This window comes from Phycodurus eques, chromosome 12 (assembly GCF_024500275.1).
Source record: "Phycodurus eques isolate BA_2022a chromosome 12, UOR_Pequ_1.1, whole genome shotgun sequence".
Taxonomy (NCBI): domain Eukaryota; kingdom Metazoa; phylum Chordata; class Actinopteri; order Syngnathiformes; family Syngnathidae; genus Phycodurus; species Phycodurus eques.
In genome coordinates, this window is record NC_084536.1 from 5,468,318 (window position 1) to 5,494,607 (window position 26,290).

Here is a 26,290-nt window from a genome sequence, read left to right on the forward strand (position 1 = left end):
CATTACTGACTGAAACTTCACATTTATAATAAAAAAAAACTAACACGCAAATTTCTTGCACGACACATTTTAATCAGATCAAATCAACACACTACAAATAAGCAGTTTCAATACAGGAAGGTTAGTTTGTACATGTAGTGTTAAAAAATATGTTTTACAGTCTGTGTGTGCAGCTGATAATAGCAGAACAATACAATGAGGTTCTTGATGCACTAAAGACACAAAGTTAAGAAAATAGGTACATCATTATCAAGGATGGGTATAAAAAATATTTTAATTGATTTATTGATTGGGCATTTCGCCAACTGTGTAGTCAGTCAATCATGGACATATAAATAGATGCTTCATTGAGCAGGTTGGCCCATTGCTGCAATACAGCAGTGTCCGCCATATTGGATGTTGCAGACCTGCCCCCATAAATTAATGACGGAAAATGGACCGAACTTCATTAAGCGCCTTTCACAGTGCACAAAGTTAATTCCTCTCCTTCACCAACCCACACTGAAAACAGATAGGCACCAAAAACAACATATAGCTGGCGTCAGGCCAAATCCTTCACTTTTCAGGAAACTCCCCAAAACAGCATGATTAGTTGAGTTGTTCACATTGCATCGCAAGAGAGACATTTTTAACACTTTAGATGGATCAATAATTTATTTACAAAAAAAAATACATAACAGACCCACATGGGGATTGTCCAATACTATAGATTTATGAAGAAATATTAGACAAAATTTGTCATTGGGGGTTTCCACCTGTCAGTGCCAATATGTGACTTTCTGATGTTTACTCTTTACTCTTACTCTTTGTTTAGGATAGCTTAGGATAGCTCAGCCACTCCTTTTCATGACAATAGGTAGGCACCAAACCAATGTATGTATTTTGTAATGTTGCAGTTACCAATGGCTGTAACACTAACTGAAGCACTAAAACAACATATATAACTTTCACTTTCAACCTGATTGAAATATATATACGACAAGCACACATGGATCGAAGGAGCGTCCATCTTCAGAAACTTGTTTCATGCTGGAGACTTACTGTACATCTGTTAGGAAAAGTGGAATCAAATTCATTTTAAACAGTGCTGTCTTTTCCCATGTTACAAAGGAAGCATCTTTTCATCTCACCTTGACCTGAAGGCGTATTCAAACAAAGGCTCAGTAAAGGCGGTGTAAAATTCTTTGATTTTACGAAACAGCCAACAATCTCGGTGTTTTCCTTGTTAAATGTTCTGTTCGAAATAGGCACCGGTGAAGACTTTGTCCCTCCTACCTCTGTTGCAGCTTAACACCGCGCAATAATTCACCATTGCGTCAACCTCCAAAATGGTGGGTGTGTCCAGAAGTGTGTGATGTGACAATCCATTCTATAAGGTCATATATGACATTTGATAATTTTATGTAATGATTCTTCTAATCACCTTATCGTGGTGGAGGGGTTTGTGTGTCCCAATGATCCTAGGAGCTAAGTTGTCTGGGGCTTTATGCCCCTGGCAGGGTCACCCATGGCAAACAGGTCCCAGGTGAGGGACCAGACAAAGCACGGCTCCAAAAACCCCTATAACAAATACAATAAATGGATTCAGGTTTCCCTTGCCCGGAAGCGGGTCACCGGGGCCCCCCTCTGGAGGTGGGGCTCGAAGGCGAGCGCCTGGTGGCCGGGCCTGCACCCATGGGGCCCGGCCGGGCAACGTGGGTCCCCCTTCCCAAGGGCTCACCACCTGTGGGAGGGGCCATAGAGGTCGGGGGCGGTGGGCGAAGGCGGTGGGCGAAGGCGGGGACCTTGGCGATCTGATCCCCGGCTCCAGAAGCTGGCTCTAGGGACGTGGAATGTCACCTCTCTGGTAGGGAAGGAGCCCGAGCTGGTGTGTGAGATCGAGAAGTTCCGACTAGATATAGTCGGACTCGCCTCCAAGCACAGCTTGGGCTCTGATACCAGTCCTCTTGAGAGGGGTTGGACTCTCTTCCACTCTGGAGTTGCCCACGGTGAGAGGCGCTGAGCAGGTGTGGGTACAATTATTGCTCCCCGGCTCTGCGCCTGTACGTTGGGATTCACCCCGGTGGACGAGAGGGTAGACTCCCTCCGCCTTCGGGTGGGGGGACGGGTCCTTGCTGTTGTGTGTGCCTATGCACCAAACAGCAGTTCAGAGTGGGTCCCCCTTCCCAAGGGCTCACTTGAAGGGGGCGCTGGAGAGCGCTCCCGCTGGGGACTCCATCGTTCTGCTGGGGGACTTCAATGCTCACGTGGGCAATGACAGTGAGACCTGAAAGGGCGTGATTGGGAGGAACGGACCCCCCGATCAGAACCCGAGCGGTGTTGTTATTGGACTTCTGTGCTCATCACGGATTGTCCATAACGAACACTATGTTCAAGCATAAGGGTGTCCACACATGCACTTGGCACCAGGACACCCTCTGTCGCAGTTCGATGATCGACTTTGTGGTCGTGTCATCGGACTTGCGGCCGCATCTCTAGGACACTCGGGTAAAGAGAGCGGCGGAGCTGTCAACTGATTACCACCTGGGTGGTGAGTTGGCTCCGATGGTGGGGGAAGATGCCGGTCCGACGTGGCCGGCCCAAACGTATTGTGAGGGCCTGCTGGGAACGTCTGGCGGAATCCCCTGTCAGAAGGAGTTTCAACTCCCACCTCCGACAGAACTTTGCTCATGTTCCGGGGGAGGTGGGGGACATCGAGTCCGAGTGGACCATGTTTCGCGCCTCCATTGCTAAGGAGGCCGACCGGAGCTGTAGCCGTAAGGTGGTTGGTGCCTGTCGTGGCGGCAATCCCCGAACCCGTTGGTGGACACCAACGGTGAGGGATGCCGTCAAGCTGAAGGAGTCCTATTGGGCCTTTTTGTCATGTGGGACTCCTGAGGCAGCTGATGGGTACCGGCTGGCCAAGCGGAATGCAGCTTTGGTGGTCGCTGAAGCAAAAACCCGGGCATGGGAGGAGTTCGGAGAGGCCATGGAGAATGACTTCCGGACAGCTTCGAGGAAATTCTGGTCCACTATCCTGCATCCGAGGAGGGGGAAGCAGTGCACAATCAACACTGTGTATAGTGGGGATGGGGCGCTCCTGACCTTGACTCGGGACGTTGTGAGCCGGTGGGGAGAATCCTCAATTCCACCAACACGCCTTCCCATGAGGGAGCATAGTCTGGGTTCTCTGAGGCAGGCTCTCCTATCTCTGGGGTTGAGGTCACCGAGGTAGTTAAAAAGCTCCTTGGTGGCAAGGCCCCGGGGGTGGATGAGATTCGCCCGGAGTTCCTCAAAGCTCTGGATGTTGTAGGGCTGTCCTGGTTGACACGCCTCTGCAACATCGCGGGGACAGTGCCTCTGGATTGGCAGGCTGGGGTGGTGGTCCCCCTTTTTAAGAAGGGGCACCGGAGGGTGTGTTCCAACTACAGGGGGATCACACTCCTCAGCCTCCCTGGTAAGGTCTATTCAGAGGTGCTGGATAGGAGGGTCCGTTGGGAAGTTGAATCTCAGATTCAGGAGGAGCAGTGTGGTTTTCATCCTTGCCGTGGAACAGTGGACCAGCTCTACACCCTTGGCAGGGTCCTGGTCCAACCAGTCTACATGTGATTTGTGGACTCGGAGAAGGCGTTCAACCGTGTCCCTCGGTGGGTCCTGTGGGGGGTGCTTGGGGAGTATACGGGCTGTTCGGTCACTGTACGACCGGAGTCAGAGTTTGGTCCGCATATCCGGCAGTAAGTCGGACTCGTTTCCGGTGAGGGTTGGACTCCGCCAAGGCTGCCCTTTGTCACGATTCTGTTCATAACTTTTATGGACAGAATTTCTAGGCGTAGCCGACGCGTAGAGGGGGTCCGGTTTGGTGGCCTCAGTATTGCATCTCTGCTTTTAGCTGATGATGTGGTTCTGTTGGCTTCATCAAGCCGTGACCTCCAATTCTCACTGGAGCAGTTTGCAGCAGAGTGTGAAGCGGCTGGGATGAGAATCAGAACCTCCAAATCTGAGACCATGGTCCTCAGTCGGAAAAGGGTGGCATGGCCTCTCCAGGTCGGGAATGAGATTCTGCCCCAAGTGGAGGAGTTCAAGTATCTTGGGATCTTGTTCACGAGTGAGGGAAGAATGGAACGGGAGATTGGCAGGCGGCTCGGTGCAGCGTCTGCAGTGATGCAGACTTTGGACCAATAAGTTGTGGGAAAGGAGCTAAGCCGAAAGGCGAAGCTCTCGATTTACCGGTCGATCTACGTCCTACCCTCACCTATGGTCACGAGCTGTGGGTCGTGACCGAAAGAACAACATCCAGGATACAAGCGGCCGAAAGGAGTTTCCTCCGCAGAGTGTCCGGGCTCTCCCTTAGAGATAGGGTGAGAAGCTCGGTCATCTGGGAGGATCTGAGAGTAGAGCCGCTGCTCCTTCACATCGAGGAGCCAGATGAGGTGGCTGGGGCATCTGATTTGGACGCTTCCCCGGTGAGGTGTTCCGGGCACGTCCCACCGGGAGGAGACCCTGGAGAGACTACGTCCTTCGGCTGACCCCGGAAGAGCTGTATGAAGTGGCTGGGGAGAGGGAAGTCTGGGCGTCCCTGCTAAAGCTACTGCCCCCGTGACCCGACCACGGATAAGCGGTAGAAAATGGATGGATTCTTCTAATCTGTATTCATGCAGTTAATTCCTTTTTAAAACCATATTTATACCATGGACTGTTTGTAACTTAAATTTACTTCATTTTAAAATGATATATATTCCCTGTAGTTTTTAAACTAAGCTGTACCCCATTTTAAAGCTTTACTACTTATTTCACTCGTCAATGGGGAAGCCAATTTTTGTTGAGTTAGGTCTGACAGCTGTTTTTAACAAATTTTTGAACAAAGGAAATATATACCTATGTAAATAAAACGCTAAGATGGAATAGTTACAAGCTTTGAAAACTAAAAAAAACAAAACGAAATAGAACTTACAACGGTATGCGCACGGTTAGAAGGTTAAGAGAAAAGCCAGCACAAATCCTCTTAATTCCTACTATGCTAGCCTTCTGTTTGCAGATATTGATACGACTGACTTATTGGGAGCTGCACACACCTTTCACCGCACTGTCTCAATTGTGACTGCACAAACAAGCTGCCACGTAGCTGTAGATGAGTCCAATCGTAATCAACTGGCAAGTCTTACTACAGCTAATCAGTGCAATTTTGCTTATCTGGAGTGGAGGGTAAGCTGTGGAGAAAAAACTTGCAACAGTGGTGCCAATGCCAGGAAAACAATGGGAGTCCAGCCTGGATTCTCATGAGTCGACATTGGCGTCCGTCAAAGACATGCTCTGCTGTGTTAGGCTGACCTGCGGGTAGGAAGCAGAACGCGGCGATGACAACGCATGCTGATTGACCTGGGCGGCCATATTGGGGCCCCTCAGAAACAGGGAAGACGACGATGGCGGCGTGACGAAGGGGAAGGTGGTGATCGCAGAGATGACCGCGTTGTTGAGAGGACCGGAAGTGGACGCTGAAACAATAACACATTGGAGGTTATGGAAGTTCATATTTCAGGATGAACTTAAAATACACAATTGCCTTTACAGGTCAACTTAATTTGATGTTCCAACTTTTTAAGTAGGGCTGCACGATAATTATCAGACGGATTTGAGGAATTAGGACGTCATATTGACAAATCCGATAACATTAAAAATAGCTCTGATATAAAAAAAAAGAAAAAACTGTGCGAGTACTAGACTGGCCTAACAGTAGTCCACACCTGTCTCCCATTGAAAATATGTGGTGCATTATGAAGTGCAAAATACGACAACGGAGACCCCGGACTGTTGAGCAACTGAAGTTGTACATCAAGCAAAAATGGGAAAGAATTCCACCTGCGAAGCTTCAACAATTACTGTCCTCAGTTCCAAAACGCTTGTTAAGTGTTTATAAAAAGAAAGGTGCTGTAACTAGTGTTGCACCAAGTACCGGTACCAGTCCCATACCCAAGTATTTTGATGTAAAAAGAAGCACGGTACGAGTTATTTTTTGTTTTTTGGTACCGGTACTTAAAAAAATGCACACCACGGCTCATACGGTGTCTTAAAAAGCCAGTACACAAAAAGCCAACAGTCAGCCGATGACTGCCTGTCTCCCGAAAAGTTGGAAAATCCCTTTACGTGAGGCGTGAGGGACGAGGGTTCTGTGTATACACTCGGGTGTGTGGGAGCCAGGAGAATGAACTGGCTTCAAACTGCCGACTAGCTCCTGCGGACACGTTAACACACGTTAGCCACCGGGACGTAAACTCAGAGTCCGCAGCGCATGAGGGTCTGTGACCAAAGTCAGTGTTATATGCAGTGGACTTTCCTGTGCTGTTAGGGCAGTGCTCTACACTAACTTTTGCACTTGTAGCAATTGATTTGTTCGCACCATTTTTTTAATAGGTACAGCATGAACATGGCATACGATAGTTTCGTATGAAGATTGACAGTGATTGAAGATATATTTGCAAAATACATTACTGTGAACAAGACGTTTGTCCGCAACAAGCAGTAGCAGACAAAACAGGTCAATTAAATTTGAAAAGGAAAAACAAAGGCTTGACTTTTATTTGATCGTTTTACTCAGAGGGCCAGTTTTTATAGTGAGGGCTCCTAACCATCTTGCCCTGGAAAAACCACTTAATTTGGAGCACTATACCATAACTATATGATTGACGCAACGTACAGGCGCCGAGGCAATGACAATGACCCAAAACACACTGCCACCACAACAAAGGACTTCATCAGGGGGGAAAATTGGAAGGTAGACTGGCCAAGTCAATCATCGAACCTTAACCAAATAGAGCATGCATTTTACCTCCTGAAGAGGAGACTGAAGGGAGAAACCCCCAGAAACAAACAAGAACTGAAAGAGGCCGCAGTAAAAGATTGTAAAACCATTTCAATTGAAGAACGCAACAGTCTGGTGAAGTCAATGGGTCACATGTTTGATGAAGTTATTGCAAGTAAGGGTTATCCCACCAAATATTAAGTAATTCACTTTAAGTTCATTTAATAATGTCTGATCCAATACTTTTTCTCACTTGAAAAGTGGGTAGCTTCAAACAAAAGGTGCTCTGTCCTGAGTTGTTTAACACGTCTAGATGCAAATACCATGAAATAAAAACTGGAATTCAGAACTTTTGTCTCTGATCTGAAACCCAAATGTCAGTATATGACCAAAACAAGGGAAGTGACCTTGCTGTTCCAATACCTTTGGAGGGGACTGTATGTGTGCTCAGACCCAAGCTATTAGCTTTAGTTTTAAAGTTTATTGCTCAGGACAGCCATAACTTCAATGTCACCCCTGAAATAGGGATTGCAAGGGGGTCAGGAATTTCACCTTTTAGCTTTAATTCATAATATTATTTGTGTGCGAGGTACAGATGGCAGCACTGCGGGTAAAATTACAAAATTAGAGCTAGGGGCGCAACTTACCACAAGGTGCTTTGTGTTGGTGAGGACCACTGATGGGGAAACCATCCTGGGAAAGAGCCACTGCGCCACCTTGTGTCTGGAAATGAGCATGTTCTTAGGATGCAAGTTCATGTATCACCACCTAAATGCTGTGTATTGAGTCATTGCCACTGACCTGAACTTGGTTGAGACAAGCCTGCAGTTTCCTCTTTGCCCGCCATCTGGCCACCCTCAGTCTGGTCTTTTCTCGCCGCTCCCGTACCTTAGGACGAAAAATCCCCTTTCACAAAATAATAGTTAACCGCCTAACATTGATTCCCGACCGCATGTTACATGAGAGGTCATCGGGTATGCAAAAGCCAGAGGTTTTTGTGCTAACGCTGACTGCTATTTCAAACTGCTCATAATTCCATCCACCTTTTTTTAAGGGCCCCAAGTTGCAGCTGAAGAAAACACCCCCAAAGTATTATGCTTCCACCAACATGCTTCACTTAGGGTATGCCGTTCTTTTGGTGATTAGCAGTTTTGTGTTTACACCAAACATACCTTTTGGACTTATGGCCAAAAAGTTCAAACTTGGTATTATCGGACCATAACACATTTTCCAACATGTCTGAGAGATTTTGATTTTTACCACAGAACATTCGGGCTTATGCTAGAAAGCAAAAGAGAGCCAACTACATCGGCTGAACTGATATGGAAGTCAATCACTTTAAATGGTGGCAGTTGTTGCTTACCCCCATTTAAAATTAGTTTGAATATGATTGGTTAATTCTGAACGCAGCCACCCAGTTATGAGTGAGGGTATTGTTACTTCTGCTCTCAAAAAAAATCAATTGTTGTACAGGTTATAGGTCATAAGGGTGGAAAATGTTCTGAAATTTTCTCATTTTTTTATATCACAAACATCTGGCATTTGAACAGGGGGGTGTAGACTTTTTATATCTCCTGCATGTGTCTCAGCACAAAGGTTGGAAAACACTTAACCAACGACAAGAAAAAAAAAACTACTCACTGACCAGATCAGCCAGCAGAGGCTGAGGCAGCGTTTTTTCCAGCTCTCGCCGTCGATTGAGGCTTCGCCGGCGTAACTCGTTGCGCCGCATTTTGTACTCTTCGTACAACCTGAAGTCTTTGGTCCATGGATCGTGCATCATCTGGCGTGCTGTGCCTGGAGGCAGCGGGGCAATGGCGGGAAAGGCTGTCTGAGGCGTGGCATCTAGCAGACACACAAGTTAGATGAGTCAAGGAGTTTAAACCAGATACAACTGGAACCTCAGTCGGAAATTCTGTGAGAATTTCAAAGTTCGAACCGCTGCCATACTTGACATCAGCATACCCCATGACAGCGGAATTCAGTGAGCTACATAGGGTGAATTTTGGATTTTGTCACCATCCCGTGTCACCCTATACCTTGTCATCTATCAAGGGGTAAAATACTGAAGCAGGGTACGGTGAATCCACCCATATTCACAGGTCAGCAATCGCAAATTCAGTATTCAAATATTTGGGGGCAACATATCATCAGTTATTTTCTGAAAAACTCACCTAGTCACTGTTTCTGGTCAAACACAACAAAAGCATGACTTTATTGCAATCTTGTGGCATCTTGGTGTCAAGGAAATTTGTTGACGTTAATTGAGAAGCTTCATTTACACAAAAGTAGTGCTTTTATGCCATTTTGTGGCATCTTTGTGTCAATGAACAATGTTGAAATGAGTTAAAGAGTTTCATTCTGACAACAATGCTGCTTCGCCACACATCTGTAGCTGCCGCCAAGCAAGTGGAAGTAACTTTCGAACCGGGATGTTTTCAGAAACAGTTAGCAGAAAGTATTGGATACAAAGGCATAGTTCGAGACAAGCTGAAATCAACTGCAGTGACAATTTTTCCTTCAACAATAGCGTCTTCACCCAGGATATCGGCAGACATGGTAATGGGAAAAGGGGCACTTACATCCTGTAAGTGCAGGTAAGGACATCTTTACATGTCCTTCTACAAGTGGTGTAATGATTCATTCATTACAACGATGTATCAATTTATTTGCACAACCAACATTGTCCCAGATTATCGCACGACTCGTCACTTTAAACCGCATACACTCCTTGAAGTCTCAGCGCCCCTTGCACAATGGTCATTGCAATATTAGTCATTCGAACTGCTCTAAGTGCTAGAGGACTCTGCAACGTTTTGCGCAATTGTTTTTTGTCAATGTCTTTGTCTCCAAAGTGTTCTGTAAATTGACTGTCTGTTGTACTAGAGTGGCTCCAACTACCGGAAACAAATTCCTTGTGTGTTTTGGACATACTTGGCAAATAAAGATGATTCTGATATTCCTACGATCCAACTGGATTGATCTGTGCTTGGCAAGTTAGCCTTTTGAACAAAAATATATTGACTAAAATCATTTTAAAAGGTAACCAATCATTTGTATCGATACTAGGAAATACAAAATTGGATTTACACACGGCAGACTTAATATTGAGGTTAGCTCACAGCAGTTAGCACAAAACTACCTTCTTCGTCTCTTTTCTTCCTTTTTTCCTTTTCTACGCCGCACATCTCCTCAGTCCTTTCTCTCGTCCCCCTAGTGGTTGGATGAGACACCACAGTATGTGTGCGTTTTGCTTTATCAGCACACCTTTACTGACCTTTAAGACATCGGTCTGAATGCAGCCCTATGGGGCGTGCAAGCTGTAAGCCGGTCCCAAGCTCGGATAAATACAGAGGGTTGCATCAGGAAGAGCATCTGGCTTAAAACTTTCCCAAACAAATATGAGCGTTCATCCAAAGAATTGCATACCGGATCAGGCATGTTCTGGGTTAACAACGTCCACCACCGGCAGTTAACCTACAGGGCCCTGGTCGAAATTCAGCTACTGTGGGTCGAACACGAAGGAGAGGTGGAAAGCATGTTCTTCGGCAAATGAGAGGAGGAAAGCACAGAGCCTAGAACTGAATGTGGGGACTATGAAAAACTCTAGGAGTTGGTTGACAGGATGATTAGGAGAAAAGTGGATACATTGTGTGTCTAGGAGAGCAGGTGCAAAGGCTAGAAGTTTATGGGCAGGGTTCAAATTGTTTTACCATGGTGTAGACGGGAAGAGAAATGGAGTAGGGGTTATTTCAAAGGAAGAGTAAGCCAAGAATGTCTTGGAGGTGAAAATAGTATCAGATCGAGTGATGAGGCTGAAATTTGAAATTGAGGGTGTTATGTATTAATGTGATTTGTGGCTATCCCCCACAGATAGTATGTGACCGAGAGGTGAAAGAGAAATTCTGGAAGGAGCTAGACTAATTAGTTCTGAGCATCCCAGACAAAGAGAGAGTCGAGACTGGTGCAGATAGTAATGGGAATGTTGGTGAAGGAAACGGGTGATGAAGAAGTGATGGGTAAGATCGGCATCCAGGAAAAGAACCCAGAGGGACAGATGGTGGTAGACTTTTCAAAAAGGATGGAAATGGCTGTAGTGGACACTTCTTCCAGAAGAGGCAGGAACATCGGGTGAACTACAAGAGCGGAGGTAGAAACACGCATGTGGATTAGATCTTCTGCAGACGATGTAATCTGAAGAAGGTTGCCGACTGTAACGTAGTGGTAGGGGAGAGTGTGGCTACACAGCATATGATGGTGGTGTGTAAGATGACAAGTGGTGGGGAGGAAGAATAAAAAGACAAAGGCACAGCAGAGAACCATGTTGTGGAAGCTGAGAAAGGAAGAGTGTTGTGCGGCTGTTCGAGAAGAGGTTACACAGGCGCTAGGTCGACAGGAGGATCTTCCAGAAGACTGGACCTCTAAACCCAAGGTGATCAGAGAGGCAGGCAGGCGAGTACTTGGTATATCTTCTGGTAGGAAAGAGGAGTGGACTTGGCGGTGTACCCTCAAAGCACAGGAAATCATCCAAGGAAAGAAGTTGGCTACGAAGAAGTGGCACACTAAGAGGACTGAGGAGAGAAGAAAGGAATACATGGAGATGCGATGTAGAGCGAATGTAGAGGTGGCAATGGCCAAACAAGAGGCATATGATGACATGTTGGACACGGAAGGAGAAAAAGATCTATACAGGTTGGCAAGACAGAGTGATAGAGATGGGAAGGATGTGTAGCAGGTGAGTGTGATTAAGGATAGAGATGGAAATGTGCTGACTGGTGCCAGCAGTGTGCTTGATAGATGGAAAGAATACTTTGAGGAGTTGATGAATGAGGGAAATGAGAGAGAAGAGGCAAGTGTGGTGGACCAGGAAGTGGTAATGATTAGTAAGGAGGAAGTTAGAAAGGCACTAAAAAGGATGAAACATAAAAGGCAGTTGGTCCTGTTGATGGATAGAAGCATCTCAGAGGGGTGTTAACAACTGCTGTTAACAACTTTTTGACCAAGTTGTTAACAGAATTCTAGCTGGTGAGAAGATGCCTGAGGAATGGAGGAAAAGTGTGTTGGTGCCCAGTTTTAAGAACAACGGTGATGTACAGAGCTGTGGGAACTATAGAGGAACAAAGTTAATTAGCCACAATGCAATTAAGGGAAAGAGTAGTGGAGGCCAAACTCAGGACAGAAGTGAGTATTTATGAGCAATAGTATGGTTGCTTGCCTAGAAAGAGTATCACAGATGCATTATTTGCTTTGAGAGTGTTGATGGAAAAGTACAGAGAAGGTCAGAAGGAGCTACTTTGTGTCTTTGTAGATCTAGAGAAAGCCTATGACAGAGTACCCAGAGAGGAACTGTGGTACTGCATGCAGAATTCTGGAGTGGCAAAGAAGTAACGTTAGAATAGTACAGGACATGTGTGAGGGCAGCAGAAAACTGGTGGTGTGCGCTGTAGGTGTGACAGAGGAGTTTAAGGTGGAGGTGGGACTGCATCAGGGATCAGCCCTGAGCCCCATCCTGTTTTGCAGTGGAGAGAGGCTGACAGATGAGATTGGAATTCCCATGGACCATGATGTTCACAGATGAAATTGTGATCTGCAGGGAGCAGGTGGAAGAACAGTCAGAAAGGTGGGGGCATGCACTGGAACAGAGAGAAATGAAGATTAGCTGAAGACAGAATATATGTGCATTCATGAGAGGGGTGGAGGGGGAAGACTAGAGGCTACAGGGAGAAGAGATAGTGAGGGTGGAGGACTTTGGAGACGAGGCATCAATAGTCCAGAGCAATGGTGAGTGAGGTAAGGAAGGGTCCAAGCAGGTTGGAATGGGTGGAGGAAGGTGTCAGGTGTGTTTTGTGACAGAAGAGCTGCAAAAAGAACGTTTCTTCATTTATTTAGCTCTCTTTGTATTAACAACACTATTCCTAAAAGCTTTTCCTTGTGAAAACCTCACAGTGCTGAGTTTCAACTGTTTAGAACAGGGATTCTCAAACTTTGGGTCCAGCTAGGGACATTTTTCCCAACGGCCCAGCTCATGAAAACCCAGACAGGCGGGGCCGGGATTTGCCTGCAATTTCAGGACTGAATGACTACAGAACTGTCGTCCTGATATCTGTGGTCATGAAGTCATTTGAACGCCTCGTGCTGGACCACCTCAAGAGCGTCACAGGAACCCTGCTGGACCCCTTGTAGTTTGCCTATCGAGCAAACAGGTCAGTGGATGATGCGGTCAACATGGGACTGTACTTCATCCTGAACACCTCGATGGCGCAGGGACCTACGCGAGGATCGTGTTTGTAAAAATTCACCCTCATCCCCGAACTCCTCTCCTCCAAGCTTCTCCAGGTCAACATCTCACTTGCCATCTGCCAGTGGATCTACAGCTTCCTGAAGGGCAGGACACAGCAGCACAACTGGGGGAGACCACCTCATCCACAGGTACCATAAGCGCCGGGGCCCCCCAAGGGTGTGTCCTCTACTCTCTCTCTCTCTCTCTCTTTCTCTCTACACGAACGACTGCACCTCAACGCACCTGACTGTCAAACTCCTGAAGTTTGCAGACAACACCAGTCATCGGCCTCGTCACAGACAGTGAAGAGTTTGTGTATCGACAGGAAGTGGAGTGGCTGGAGCTTTGGTGTGGCTAACAACCTGGAGGTGAACACCCTCAAGACCTTAGAGATGATCGTGGACTTCAGGAGGAATCCTTCGCCACAGCTGCCCTCCCGCTGTCCAACTGCCCTGTGTCAACCGTCGAGACAAAGTTCCTGGGAATTAGTCTCTCAGAAGCTGAAGTAGGAGACCAACATCAACTCCAACCTCAAAAAGGCCCAGCAGAGGATGCACCTCCTGCGGCTTCTGAGGAAGCACAGCCTGCCACAGGAGCTGTATAGGCAGTTATACACAGCAGTCATTGAATTGTTTCTGTGTTCATCCATGAAGGTATGGTTTGGTGCTGCCACAAAGGAGGACAAAATCAGACTGCAATGGACAGTCAAGACTGCAGAAAAAATTATTGGTACCCACCTACCTACTCTTTAGGACTTGCATGCTGCCAGAACTAAGAAAAAAATCCTCTTGGACCCTCCACATCATGGCCACCACCTATTTCAGCTTCTTCCCTCAGGTAGGCGCTATCGAACAATGCCATAACATACTTCGCCAATAAAGCTGAAGCAGAGTCTGTTAATTTGATGTATGGCTGGCTGTTCATGACTATGGCTTTTTTTTTTACTACCGACAGGAGCAAGTATACATTTTGGAAAATATACACTCTCTCTCTCATATACACACACACACACACAGGGATTACAGTGTTGAAGGTATACTGTGGTTTTGAAGTCAAGGTTTCAATAGGCTTTGAAAAGTAGTTCCCCCCCCCCCCCCCCCCCCCCCCCCCCCCCCCCCCCCCCCCCCTCTAACCTGTCCTGTTCAGCTGCATGGCCTTGCAGAATGGTGGATCTCTATGCCTTTTTTGCTGGAACAGTTTTTAATTATTCTGATGTTTATTGAAAATGCAGCCTGACAGAAAAAGGGTTTTAGGGGACAGAACAGACGAGGAGTAGGGGTGCAAACTACAGCAGACCAATAGTGTGAGAGTCTAGATATTTGACCACAAGTAACGTTAAAACAGTCAAATTGTGTTCTTAATGTAAGATTCTCCCAAAATTCTTTAGAATCATAGATGATTTCTTGTAAAAGTAAGTCGAGCTTTTATGTTCTTTTCAGTCACCAGTGGTTTCCGCCATGGATGCCATTTTTTGCCCATTCTCTTCCTTATTGTTGTGTCATGAACACTGACCTTAACTGAGGCAAGGGAGGCCTGCCGTTCTTTAGAAGCTGGCCTGAGTTCCTTTGTGATCTCCTGGATGAGTCACTGCTGTCCTCTTGGGGTAATCTTTGTAGGCCGGCCACTCCTTGCAAGGTTCACCACTCTTCCATGTTTTCTCCATGTGAGGATAATGGCTCTCCCTATGGTTTGCTGGAATCTTTAAGCTTTAGAAATGGCTTTTGTAACCCTTTCCAGACTGATAGATATCAATTACCTTATTTCTCAGCTGTTCTTGAATTTCTTTGGATCGTGTCATTTTGTTGCAGCTTTTTTAGATCTTTTGTTGACTTGATTTTGTCGGGACAGACTATTTAAAGTGATTTCTGGAGGTAATAAGGCTTAGGTGTGATCAGTGAAAATTAACCAAAAATGGTGATGAGCCAAAATTAATTCATTATTTAACATGTACTTTTCCACATAGGGCCAGTTAACTTTCAATATCTTTTTTCCTTAATAAATGAACACACAATTTAAAAACAGTATTTTAAGTTGACATGGGTTGTATTTGTCTGAGATTTACATTTATTTGAGCTTAAACAAAGTGGGGAAACTATGCAAAAATATAAGAATCTGAGACAGGGGGCCAATACTGTTTCATGGTCCTGGACATTAGAATGTGTTTGTTGCAATATATTATGCACAGCATGTGGAAAATCCCCATACATACCATGTTGAACTAATGACAAATATGTGCAATTTAGACAATATTGCTTCATAAAAAAAAAACAAAAGCAAATGTTTCATTAAAAAAGTCCAAAATAATAAAGATGAAACTGTTCAAACGTCAGTGTTGTTTTGTGTTTTCAAAGGTGTATGTATGAGTCTAAGCTTTTCAAAATCTCAGACAAACTAAAAGATTACACTACAAAGTGGCATTTAGATAAATATGTCATGTTACAGCAGAATGACATGACCAGAGCGAACCAATCACAAGCATCAGGTTTAGGAGACTGTGATATGAAATATGTCTTTATTTTTATTCTATTTTTCAGATGCAACTGAAATTGCAATTCACGGCACTGTATGTAGGATTTGACCACAAGTCTACTTTTCAGCCAGCTCCAATCAAACATCCTGCTTGCATTCCAAAACGTAGCTTTCCATTCTGAGTCAGTGCAGGACGCCAATGCTTCATAAACATTACATCACTTCCGCTAGACAGAGTAACTACACCCAAGATGTCTCAAAATCGAGAATGTTCAGCAATGCTCAATAAAACCCAATTTTTAGCCAATTTATGGCTGACAACTTGCTGTAAATGACGTGCATGTATTATACAACATTAACAATGCAAATATGAATTTCATCCGATTGCCATAAAACCCTTGCACTCTTGATCTTTAAATTAGCAGTAGTCCCTGCTAGCTTCAGAAGGTACTCACAGGAGGAGCTTGGTCCAGCTGAGCTGAAGCCAGAGGAGCATTTTCTCTGACTGGCCTGAAGCCCTGACCACTCGGTCGCAGACATCGCAACCTGAAAACAACAACCATATCGTGAAAATGTAGACCTACCACAAAATGCTTAACATGTCCTTTCATGATGTGTAAGATGATGCTGTTCCACTCCAGTCCTGTATGTCGCAGTAATAGAAATTAGGGGTGGGAACGATAAACCGATGCGGCCAGCTATCCGTTGGTTCAAGGAGAAAGATAGACTGTATCGGTAGCAGAATAGATTATCAATACAAAATCCGCCAGGAATTCTTAGATATATCTGTTGTAGGACTGTGGACCGGATATTGTAAGGCTAGGAATCGGTTGCCTGAGGTTTTATGGTTTTCATCTCGTAAAACAAGCGCGAGAACTCTTAACGCTTTGCTCCGCAGGTAATGTTATGTTTACAACCAAACCCAGCAGTGGTGGATAATAGCGACACTACTAGTTCAACTACATGTCTTTGTAGTGTCACTATTTCAACATAAAATAACTTTTCAGTAGTTAAGCTACTTTCGTGGTCACAGCGATAGCAAAGCAGCGTTCCCCCAGGAGTTGTAAACATTGAATGCAACGTCACGCTATGTACCTTATCTCAAGTCTGCCGGCGGCGAAATGTGTGCTCCAGATGGTAAACATGCAGATAATATGGAAACGGAGGTACATCTCGGCAATTTCTTTGGGCTGTAACTCAGCAAACTAATGCTTCTTCTTGAGTCCTCACGTTCGTGTTGGCACTGTGCGACCCTAAAAAGAAACTACCAAGAGGACACACAGCCAGGTATATCCCGAAGCTGACCCAATAATCGCCAGTTGAACTAAGCTAGTCATTGCTGCTTAAAAGTGCAATTAGTGCGAGTGTGCAGTGGTGGTCCAAGCTTGAATGGCACAGTGTGCGAGCCCCCCAACGGCTCTTTAAAAATTGCTTGTGCAAAGAAAATAAAAACGTTGTACTGTATTGTTGGCATCTATTTAAATAATTAATTTGATATTTAAACTATATATATAATACACATACACTGGGTACGGAAAGTATTCAGACCACCTTAAATTTGTCATTGTTATATTGCAGCCATTTGCTAAAATCATTTTAAAAAATTTCCTCATTAATTTACACACAGCACCCCATATTGACAGAAAAAAAACTGAAATGTTGAATTTTTTCAGATTTATTAAAATAAAAACTGAAATATTACACAGCCATAAGTATTCAGACCCTTTGCTCAGTATTTAGTAGAAGCACCCTTTTGAGCTAATACAGCCATGAGTCTTTTTGAGAATTATGCAAGTTTTTCACACCTGGATTTGGGGATTCTCTGCCATTCCTCCTTGCAGATCCTCTCCAGTTCTGTCAGGTTGGATGGTGTACATTGGTGGACAGCCATTTTCAGGTCTCTCCAGAGATGCTCAATTGGCTTTTAGTCAGGGCATTCAAGAACAGTCACAGAGTTGCTCTGAAGCCAGTCCTTCGTTATTTTAGCCTGTTATTTTAGGGTCATTGTCTTCTTGGAAGGTGAACCTTTGGGCCAGTCTGAGGTTCTGAGCACTCTGGAGAAGGTTTTCGTCCAGGATATCCCTGTACTTGGCCCCATTCATCTTTCCTTCGATGGCAACCAGTCTCCCTGTCCCTGCAGCTGAAAAACACACCCACGGCATGATGCTGCCACCACCATGCTTCACTGTTGGGACGGTGATGAGCAGTGCCTGGTTTTCTCCACACATGCCACTTAGAATTAAGTCCAACAATTTCTATCTTGTTCTCATCAGACCAGAGAATCTTATTTCTCACCATATTGGAGTCCTTTGTTTTTTTTTTTTTATAAAGCAAACTCCATGTGGGCTGTCATGTTTCTTGCACTTAGGAGAGGCTTCTGTCGCTACTCTGCCATAAAGCCCGACTGGTGGAGGGCTGCAGTGATGGTTGACTTTCTAGGACTTTCTCCCATCTCCCGACTGCATCTCTGGAGCTCAGCCACAGTGATATTTGGGTTCTTCTTTACCTCTCTCACAAAGGCTCTTCTCACCCGATTGGCCGGTCGGCCAGCTCTAGAAAGGGTTCTGGTCATCCCAAACATCTTCCATTTGAGGATTATGGAGGCCACTGTGCTCTTAGGAACTTTAAGTGCAGCATAATTCTTTTTGTAACCTTGGCCAGATCTGTGCCTTGCCACAATTCTGTCTCTGAGCTCTTCAGGCAGTTCCATTTGACCTCATGATTCTTATTTGCTCTGACATGCACTGTGATCTGTAATGTCTTATATAGACAGGTGTGTGGCTAACTCCAATCAGTATAATCAAACACAGCTGGACTCAAATGGTGTCGAACCATGTCAATGATGGTCAGAAGAAATGGACAGCACCCGAGTTAAATATGAGTGTCACAGTAAAGGGTCTGAATACTTATGGCTTTGATATTTCAGTTTTTCTTTTTGAATAAATCTGCAAAAATTTCAACAACTCAATATGGGGTAGTGTGTATACATTAATGAAAGGGAAAAAAATAATTTTAGCTGCAATTTAGCTGCAATTTAACAGTCAAAAATTTAAGGGGGTCTGAATACTTTCAATACCCACTGTACGTGTGTATATATATGTGTGTGCTCAGGGTTAAGTGGTCTTTTACATGTTTGAAAATAGGGTTAGACAAATCCCATTTGATTGAATTGGGTTAAATCAAGGTTCTTTATGATTAGCACGTTAACAATCACGTTTTGTGCATCGAATCGAGAAATGTATCGCTCCCACACTGAATCGAATCGCTCCGCCGTAAAGATATCGTTTTTAAATCAAATCGCTACCTGTTTATCTCTATGTATTGAATCGGCCTCGGGCCAGCAATTCCCAACCCTAATAGAAATACAAAGGATCCAGATCTGCATCAAAATGTAATGGGTTCTTCATATAACTAAGAACTGTCACCTCTGACTGGACCAGGTGGTTGCGGTTCATCTGACTGTCAAGTAGTAGGCACGACATCACTTCCTGCTCCTCCTCCGGCTCCCCCTTGATGCAGATCACCTGGTGATCCTCCTCTTCCATTTTCACCTGTATCGTAACATGCAGAGAATGTTCAGGTTAGGACAAAGGTCCTTGAAACACATGACTGTTTCACTAATCCAATGTACAATTTCTGGACACATGTACTGACCAGATGGTCCGTTACTTCCAATGTCCGTTAAAATGGGGTTCATTGAATCGAGGTTCCACTGTACAGTTACCACTGACAATGAAGGACTGGGCTAGGACTGAGAGTGGACATGAGTGCCATTTCAAATGGTCCTCTGCCATAGTGACAAAACAGCTAAACATTTTGACTTGCAGTGCTAAAACAAAGCCAAAGGAACAATGCATTTTGGGGGCACTGACCACTTAGCTGAGAAAGGAATTTAGTTTTGACAAATAAGTGAAGTTTTGGGAGAGATATGAGACTGCCTGTGAATATTCTCATTCATCCAGGTCATTTCATTCTCCAGGCATTGATTTGATCGCAACTGAAGTGCTCCTTTTGTCTTAGAAGACATTTCGTCTCTCAACCAAGCAGGCTCATCAGTTCATGCAACAAGGCGAAGTTAGGACGCACAAGCCATTGTTTGTGTGGAAAACTCAACTAATTATGCTCCAATTTAGAAGCACGGCCTAAACCACGTATTCGTTCATTCTTTCGGAATGCAAACAAGGGCGAGAGACATTAAGCCGCCGAGCCGACAGGCCATTGTCAATCCACCAGAGTCGTTGGGGGGGGGGGGGTTAATTATTCCCTCATTAATACTCCATTCAGTTGTAAAGTGGTCGTGGAGTTACCCAGCGGTCAAGGAGGACGTGTGCTGTTTGTTGCAGGCAGAATTAGAGTTTCTTTGCAACGGACGAAATGATAGCATTGTAAGTGGGAGATGTCGTAAGCCCCCTCCTCTGTTAATCAATGGCCTCCTCACTTCTCTTCCAAACCATACGTCTTCCCTTTCCAGAATATAATTTTTTTTTTCCTCAAACGAGTGCTGTTTCTCTTGGAGGAGCAGGTAGTCATGACCTGAGGGGTTTACCCATCTGTATTGTTCCATGCGTCTGCTCAGTGGTTGCTTAGTTACCCCAATGTATGCATCTGTGCATTCCTCACTGCCCTTGACCACATACACAAGATTGCTTTTCTGCGTATGTCCGTACAGACATACATCACAGTCCAAAAAAGGCCACTTATTGTTTTTGACATCATCAAGTGTGAACTTGATGTGACTGTCCACTGAGGTAATGTGCTTGGTGAAGGCTTGCACTTCTTGGCTTTTTAACCCGTGTGTCATTCACATATCAATGACTTGGAGTTGTTCCCTTAAAGGAATTCAGAGCTCTCCTTTCCATGTCCTCCATGTACAGATTTGCCACGATGGGGGATACCGGGGACCCCATAGCACAACCATGTTTTTGTCTGTAAAATGTTCCCACCATTTGAAAATATGTGGTGTTAAGAAAAAGTTCCAGCAAGTGCCATATCTGTTTGGGGTTCGGACCTTGTTGCATGAACTGATGAAGCCTGCTTGGATGAGAAGCGAAACATCAGTCCATTTGCAATGGATTCCATGTCCTCAGAACCATAGAGACTGTTTTGCCAAATGAACTTGGGAGTTTTGAGAATGTAATTTCTGTTTCAAGAAATGAGCCAAACCAATAGAGGAAAACGAACACCATTCATTGTGGCTGAATTTGCCTTAGTTTTTTATTATTATTATTTAAGTGATACTGTTGTGCAATTTTTGAATTTGCATATTCCTACTTTTTGCTTTTGTCTACTTGATGTTCATGCGATTTTTAAGTCACTCACCCGTTATTCAGTACTTGAGTAGTCATTTTCACTTCATACTTACTGTTACTCAAGTAATTATTTTGTTATTAGTAAGTTAATAATTTTGTTAATGGTATCGACCAGGGTCCAAATCCCGGCCCCTACTGTGTAGAGTTTGCATGTTCTCCCTGTGCCTGGGTGGGTTTTCTCCGCTTACTCTTGTTTCCTCCCACATCCCAAAAACATGCGTGGTAGGTTGATTGCAGACTCCACAACATTTCTTTCTTCGGTTAATTGAATATTCAAAAATGTTGGTCGATGTGAATGTGAGTGTAAATGGTTGTTTCTGTTTGTGTGCCTTGCAATTGGCTGGCAACCAGTTCAGGGTGTACCCCACCTCTCGCCCAAGTCAGCTGGGATAATCTCCAGCTCACCTGCGACCCTAAAGAGGAATGGATATGCGGTACAGATAATGGATACATTTGAGGGGAAAAAAAAAAAAAAAAAAAAAAGTCAAAATGAAAAAAATTAACCTAACATGAAAAATCCCAAACTTGTCTGTTCATTCTTTTTTCTTTTTTTTTAATGTGTTCCATCAGTGTAGTGGTACTTTTCATATCATTTGATCAATAAGAGTAAAGAGATAGCCCAATGAATTTCACTTTGAAAATCAATTAATTTTACTGATATGAGTATTTGAATTATTGACAGGTGTTATCCATCACAAGGTCATAATTGTTTGGAAGAAATTGTTCTAAAATAATATTTTTCAAACTTTTAATGCCAAAACATCTTTAAAGTTAGGTGTCCAAAATGAAGTTTCATGATTTGCAAGATGTTTTCTGACTATTACATTTTTGGATATAAAAGGATTTTTCTCCCATTTTTATGAAAACTAACAAACACATTAGTGTCTTCAGAGTTCCTTTTTTTTTTTTTTTTTTTTTTCCCCCCCCCCACAACGGTCCTCCTTTGTCACTCAAGCTGTCTTTGCAGGTAGTTAATGCCACTGGAGAGAGCCTCATTATGTTACAAAGACTATATGTAAACTGTGCAACTCACATTTTTTATGAAACTGTTTATGTATGCACTTTTATCTTTTAACATTATAAAATGAAGTATATTTCAATAGGCTACCACCATTTGCTCTGTCAATGGGGATTGTCTTTACTATGAATGCCTAAATTTTTAAATCATCAATAACCTTTTGAAAATAGGACTTAAAGCGTAGCTGTTTCAGCACGGGTGAAATGGTAAATGGATTGCACTTATATAGCGCTTTAGCTACACCACCACAGTGCCCAAAGCGCTTTACAAAGCCTCACATTCACCTACTCACACAAACATTCATGCAACAAAGCAGCATGAAAGAAAATGCTGAATTAGAATGTGCATTTTTTTTCTTTTTTAATCGTTATTAAACAAATTATATTAAAATGATCCATAAAGACAGCCATACTGCCATGTGTCACTTGGAATGTACATGAAATGGACTGATATTAGACCTGCAGTGTAAATCTAGCCTAACATGTTGCGTGATATCACCTGTGTTGTCGAGATGGCCAGGGTCGAGCTATCCGCCTGTTGTGAGCCATGAGGGGATGGACGGGAGGTGGCAGACTGCTGGTCAGCGTCGTGGGTTGGGAGAGGAGGCGGGGACATAATGGTGTCAGTGCCATCCATGCATGGATGCACAGTGGCATTCCAGTTGCCCTCCTGATCTCCGTCGCCAGTGCGCAGAGCAACATCTTGGTCCGTGTGACAGAGCAGAGCTGCATGCACACAAGCAGACGTTAAAAATGCTGCTCAACGTGGGAGTTTGGAGATATTGAATGAACGAGCCGCTAACCAGAATTTTCCAGACATTCTGTGCTCATGGGGACTGAGACCGCCAACACGCAGTCCGTGGGTTCACAACTAACCACTTCCACGTCTGACTGGCCGCATGAGCTGATGCAATGCTGATTTATGTACTGAGGAGATTCTGTAAAAACAAAATTGGAAGGAAAAAGGGTTAATTAAGCCACAAGTTACTTTACTTTTGTCATTTTCCCCCTCTTGAGCACAAAAAGCAAAAGGAAGGGGATTATGTTTTGATTGTAAATGTCATTTTTTAGGTGATTAGCAGGGTGACACAAAAACAGCATCACTGGTTTTTACACTGGCTGTTGAAGTCCAGGCGGCACGGTGGACGACTGGTTAGAGCGTCAGCCTCACAGTTCTGAGGACCTGGGTTCAATCCCTGGCCCCGCCTGTGTGGAGTTTGCATGTTCTCCCCGTGTCTGCGTGGGTTTTCTCCGGGTACTACGGTTTCCTCCCACATCCCAAAAACATGCATGAATTGGAGACTCTAAATTGCCCATAGGTGTGAATGTGAGTGCGGATGGTTGTTTGTTTGTATGTGCCCTGCGATTGGCTGGCAACCAGTTCAGGGTGTACCCCGCCTCCTGCCCGATGACAGCTGGGATAGGCTCCAGCACGCCCGCAACCCTAGTGAGGAAAAGCGGCTCAGAAAATGGATGTTGAAGTCCACTTACACAGGGGACCACTGGGGCCACCAGATGGCGCTGCAGTGGAAAAAAAGCTGCTCTGTGAGGAAATTGGCATCCATTCTGTAATCACACGCATTACTGCCACATGCAGGACTGAAGTGGAATACAGTGCAAGAATCCATTGCGTTCTGTTGCCTACACCTTTTTTCCTCATTTACTAACGAGGCGAAGCAGTGCACATTCCTGTGTTTTGTGTTTTCAGACAGGCAATGTTGGGACAGCTGGTTTAGAGGTCCATCGGTGTTTATGACGTCACGGTAGAGCGAGAGCGGTAGGTACGAAGCAGTTTGTTGTGTGTTTTACTTGTCTGGCGCCTAGCTCTACAGCTACCAACTATAAGTGTGCTGGTTTGTTGTAAGAGGTATATACACAGTATGTTCTTCCCCCAAGTGTGCATTCTTGTGAGGCAAGTTGACGTCACCATTCTATGATTGTGGTGTTTGTTTGTTGGCGAAGTAGTCCTTGTACATACCTGTAAGTGCTACGTTAGCTTAGTTGTGGAGACATACCTTCACTTTCGACCTAACTATGCAAGACATAATTGATTTTCCTAACAGTCAACTGAGTTGAACCGAAAACTGCGACCACAAAACAAACATATGAAACAAACCGTGGATTTTGTCAAACTTTCCACCCCTGTTTCCACCCCGCTGGATTGAAGTAGAATCCATTACAAGAAACACATTTATTCGGTTGCATATTTGGAAAAAGGTGCTTTTGCAGTCCACTTGCACAACTGGGGTCCTAAGATACGACAGGTCGTCTGCACTTATATAGCACTTTATCTCTCACAATTATCATCAACTATGTCTTGCATAGTTAGTTAGGTAAAAAGTTACATTTTCTCTAAACAATTTAGCCAACATAGCACATCCAGATGGAGCTGTGCTGGAAAAAGCTTGCTGTGTGAGGAACTTGGGCCCCACTTTGTAATAAATGTGTATATGCTCCACTTAACAACAACTTAACAAATTTCTGTCTACCAATCAACAAATTTCTGTCTGTCTACCAATCAACAAATTTCTGTCTACAGTGGAGCTCCAACCCTTAGGTACCAAACAGCTGTGGGTGGTTCCCCTATGAAAGGGTACCAAAAGGTGATGTGGTGGAAATGCAAAGAAATGTTCCAATTTGTTTTCCTTCAGTATTAAGTCCTCTAAGAATTTACCTTGATTGCTTGTCGGTGGATCCTCTGCTGTGGCTGTGGAGGTCTGAGAGGAGCACGACGGTGAAGCTCCTGTTGAGGAGACACTGGCACCAGCTGCCTGTTCCGGAGAACATTTGGTCTGGTGGCTCCGTACCACAGAGGTGCTGGAGGCTCGGTGCTGCAGTTCCTCCTCTACGCCCTGCCTGTAGTACTTCAGTTTCAGCTCGGTGTAGCGCAGCTTGGCTCGGACATTGTCATTCTCCTTTTCCTTCAGGGCCTTCTCTCGCTGCAGCGTCGCCACGTCGCGCTTCATGTGCGCAAGCTGTGCCTTCAGCTCCTCGAATTTCACCCCCACCACCTTTAGCATCTCGGCCAGCACCGTCTCCACGGCTCCGTTCACCGCCCGCTCCACAACGGCGCCCATCTGGCCTCGGATCAACGAGACAGCGATGCTGACGTCCATGTCGCCACACCTTTGAATTTTATCTGTAGGCACAGTTATGTCACAATAAACTTACCAGCCACTTTGTTTTGTATACCTGCACAATCAAATGAAATCCGATACAAGAGCTGCTGTCTATGTCTATCTACCTAATTTTATATTACTTGGTTATAGGGCTAATTCTTTTTTGTTTAAACTAATATTTCAGCAACTCGCAGTGTAATACAATTTCAATAACACAGAATTGATATTTACATTTCTGTTCAAAAATATATAGGAAGGATGAGAAACCTGTTTTACGTTTTGAACGCCATGAAAGGTGAAGTTACTGCACAGCCACAATGTATGTCTTAATTTCGAAATAAATCTACATGAGATTGTGCCTTTCTAAAAGTTACAACGTATGTAACTGACAATCATTGAACAAACCCTGCGGTAGGCTACACAAAAGTAGCCAGCTGACGTTTTAAAATACAAAAATACACGTACCGCGTAATCATTGATACACTTTTCATTTTGGACATCCGGATGTCCTCCTCGTATTGGTTTTCTGGTAACTTTGCAATTTGCAAAGAAAGGCGAAACGGTATATCAGCACTGTGTCAACAATCTGATAACAGCTCAGCACTAAGATAACAGTTTGGTGTCTGAGTGTGACGATTTCACTTGAATTGTTTGGTGACTGTGAGGAATTAAGAGGTATAAAACGACACCGTGGCCTGTAGTATGCCTGTGTACGTCAAGCGGCCAACAATTACCGAGGCGCAAATGCGCACTTCATCGTTGTAATGTTTGGTCCAAGCGAACACGACAGCCGTTCGATTAAAACGTGTACAAGGAAAGCTAAATGAGCTTATAGGAGTACCATAGGCCGTTCGATTAAAACGTGTACAAGGAAAGCTAAATTAGCTTATAGGAGTACTCTATATATATATATATATATATATATATATATATATGACAATCGTGGCTCATTAGACAATAGCACTCGTGCCATCCGTGTTAAGCACCCATTAAAAAAAAAAAAAAAAAAAAAAAAAAAAAAACGTGTTGAGCGCACGACAGTCAAAATACACACGTATTACAATTAGTTCACTTACTGTTATGCTAACGCCACGTTCAAACAGATGTGACAGATGATTCCCAGCAGCCAAAAGCGACAATTAGATGCGAATTCCACTCATTTTCTGTCTGGGTAACAGGACTGTTAGAGAGTGGCTTCCGCTTGCTCTTCTTTTGGTCATTAAGAGTGCGCGATGTAAATAGCGAGTTTTGCAGTACTGCCATCTAGTGAACAAGCAGGCGCTTTACAACAATAACCGAATCCATCGACACTCAATCGGCA

The 26,290-nt window shown here is 44.4% G+C and overlaps 1 protein-coding gene across 4 annotated transcripts; it reads right to left on the reverse strand.

Moving 5' to 3' along the window:
• Positions 1 to 61: 61 nt before the first annotated feature.
• Positions 62 to 26,175, reverse strand: si:ch211-67e16.4 (uncharacterized). Of its 4 annotated transcripts, none has more exons than XM_061692029.1 (11): positions 26,046 to 26,175; positions 24,525 to 24,989; positions 22,654 to 22,788; positions 22,350 to 22,576; positions 18,950 to 19,075; positions 15,980 to 16,070; positions 8,421 to 8,620; positions 7,577 to 7,663; positions 7,423 to 7,498; positions 5,308 to 5,471; positions 62 to 1,048 (listed from the first exon to the last, which is right to left on the reverse strand). In XM_061692029.1, exons 2-11 carry the CDS (start codon positions 24,964 to 24,966, stop codon positions 1,025 to 1,027), a joined length of 1,572 nt encoding a protein of 523 aa, XP_061548013.1. In that variant the 5' UTR covers positions 24,967 to 24,989; positions 26,046 to 26,175; the 3' UTR covers positions 62 to 1,024. The 4 variants fall into 4 exon arrangements, with proteins under 4 accessions (XP_061548013.1, XP_061548014.1, XP_061548011.1 ...); XM_061692030.1 differs by having other exon boundaries at positions 8,417 to 8,620; XM_061692027.1 differs by having other exon boundaries at positions 62 to 5,471; positions 8,417 to 8,620.
• Between the last annotated feature and the right edge of the window lie 115 nt (positions 26,176 to 26,290).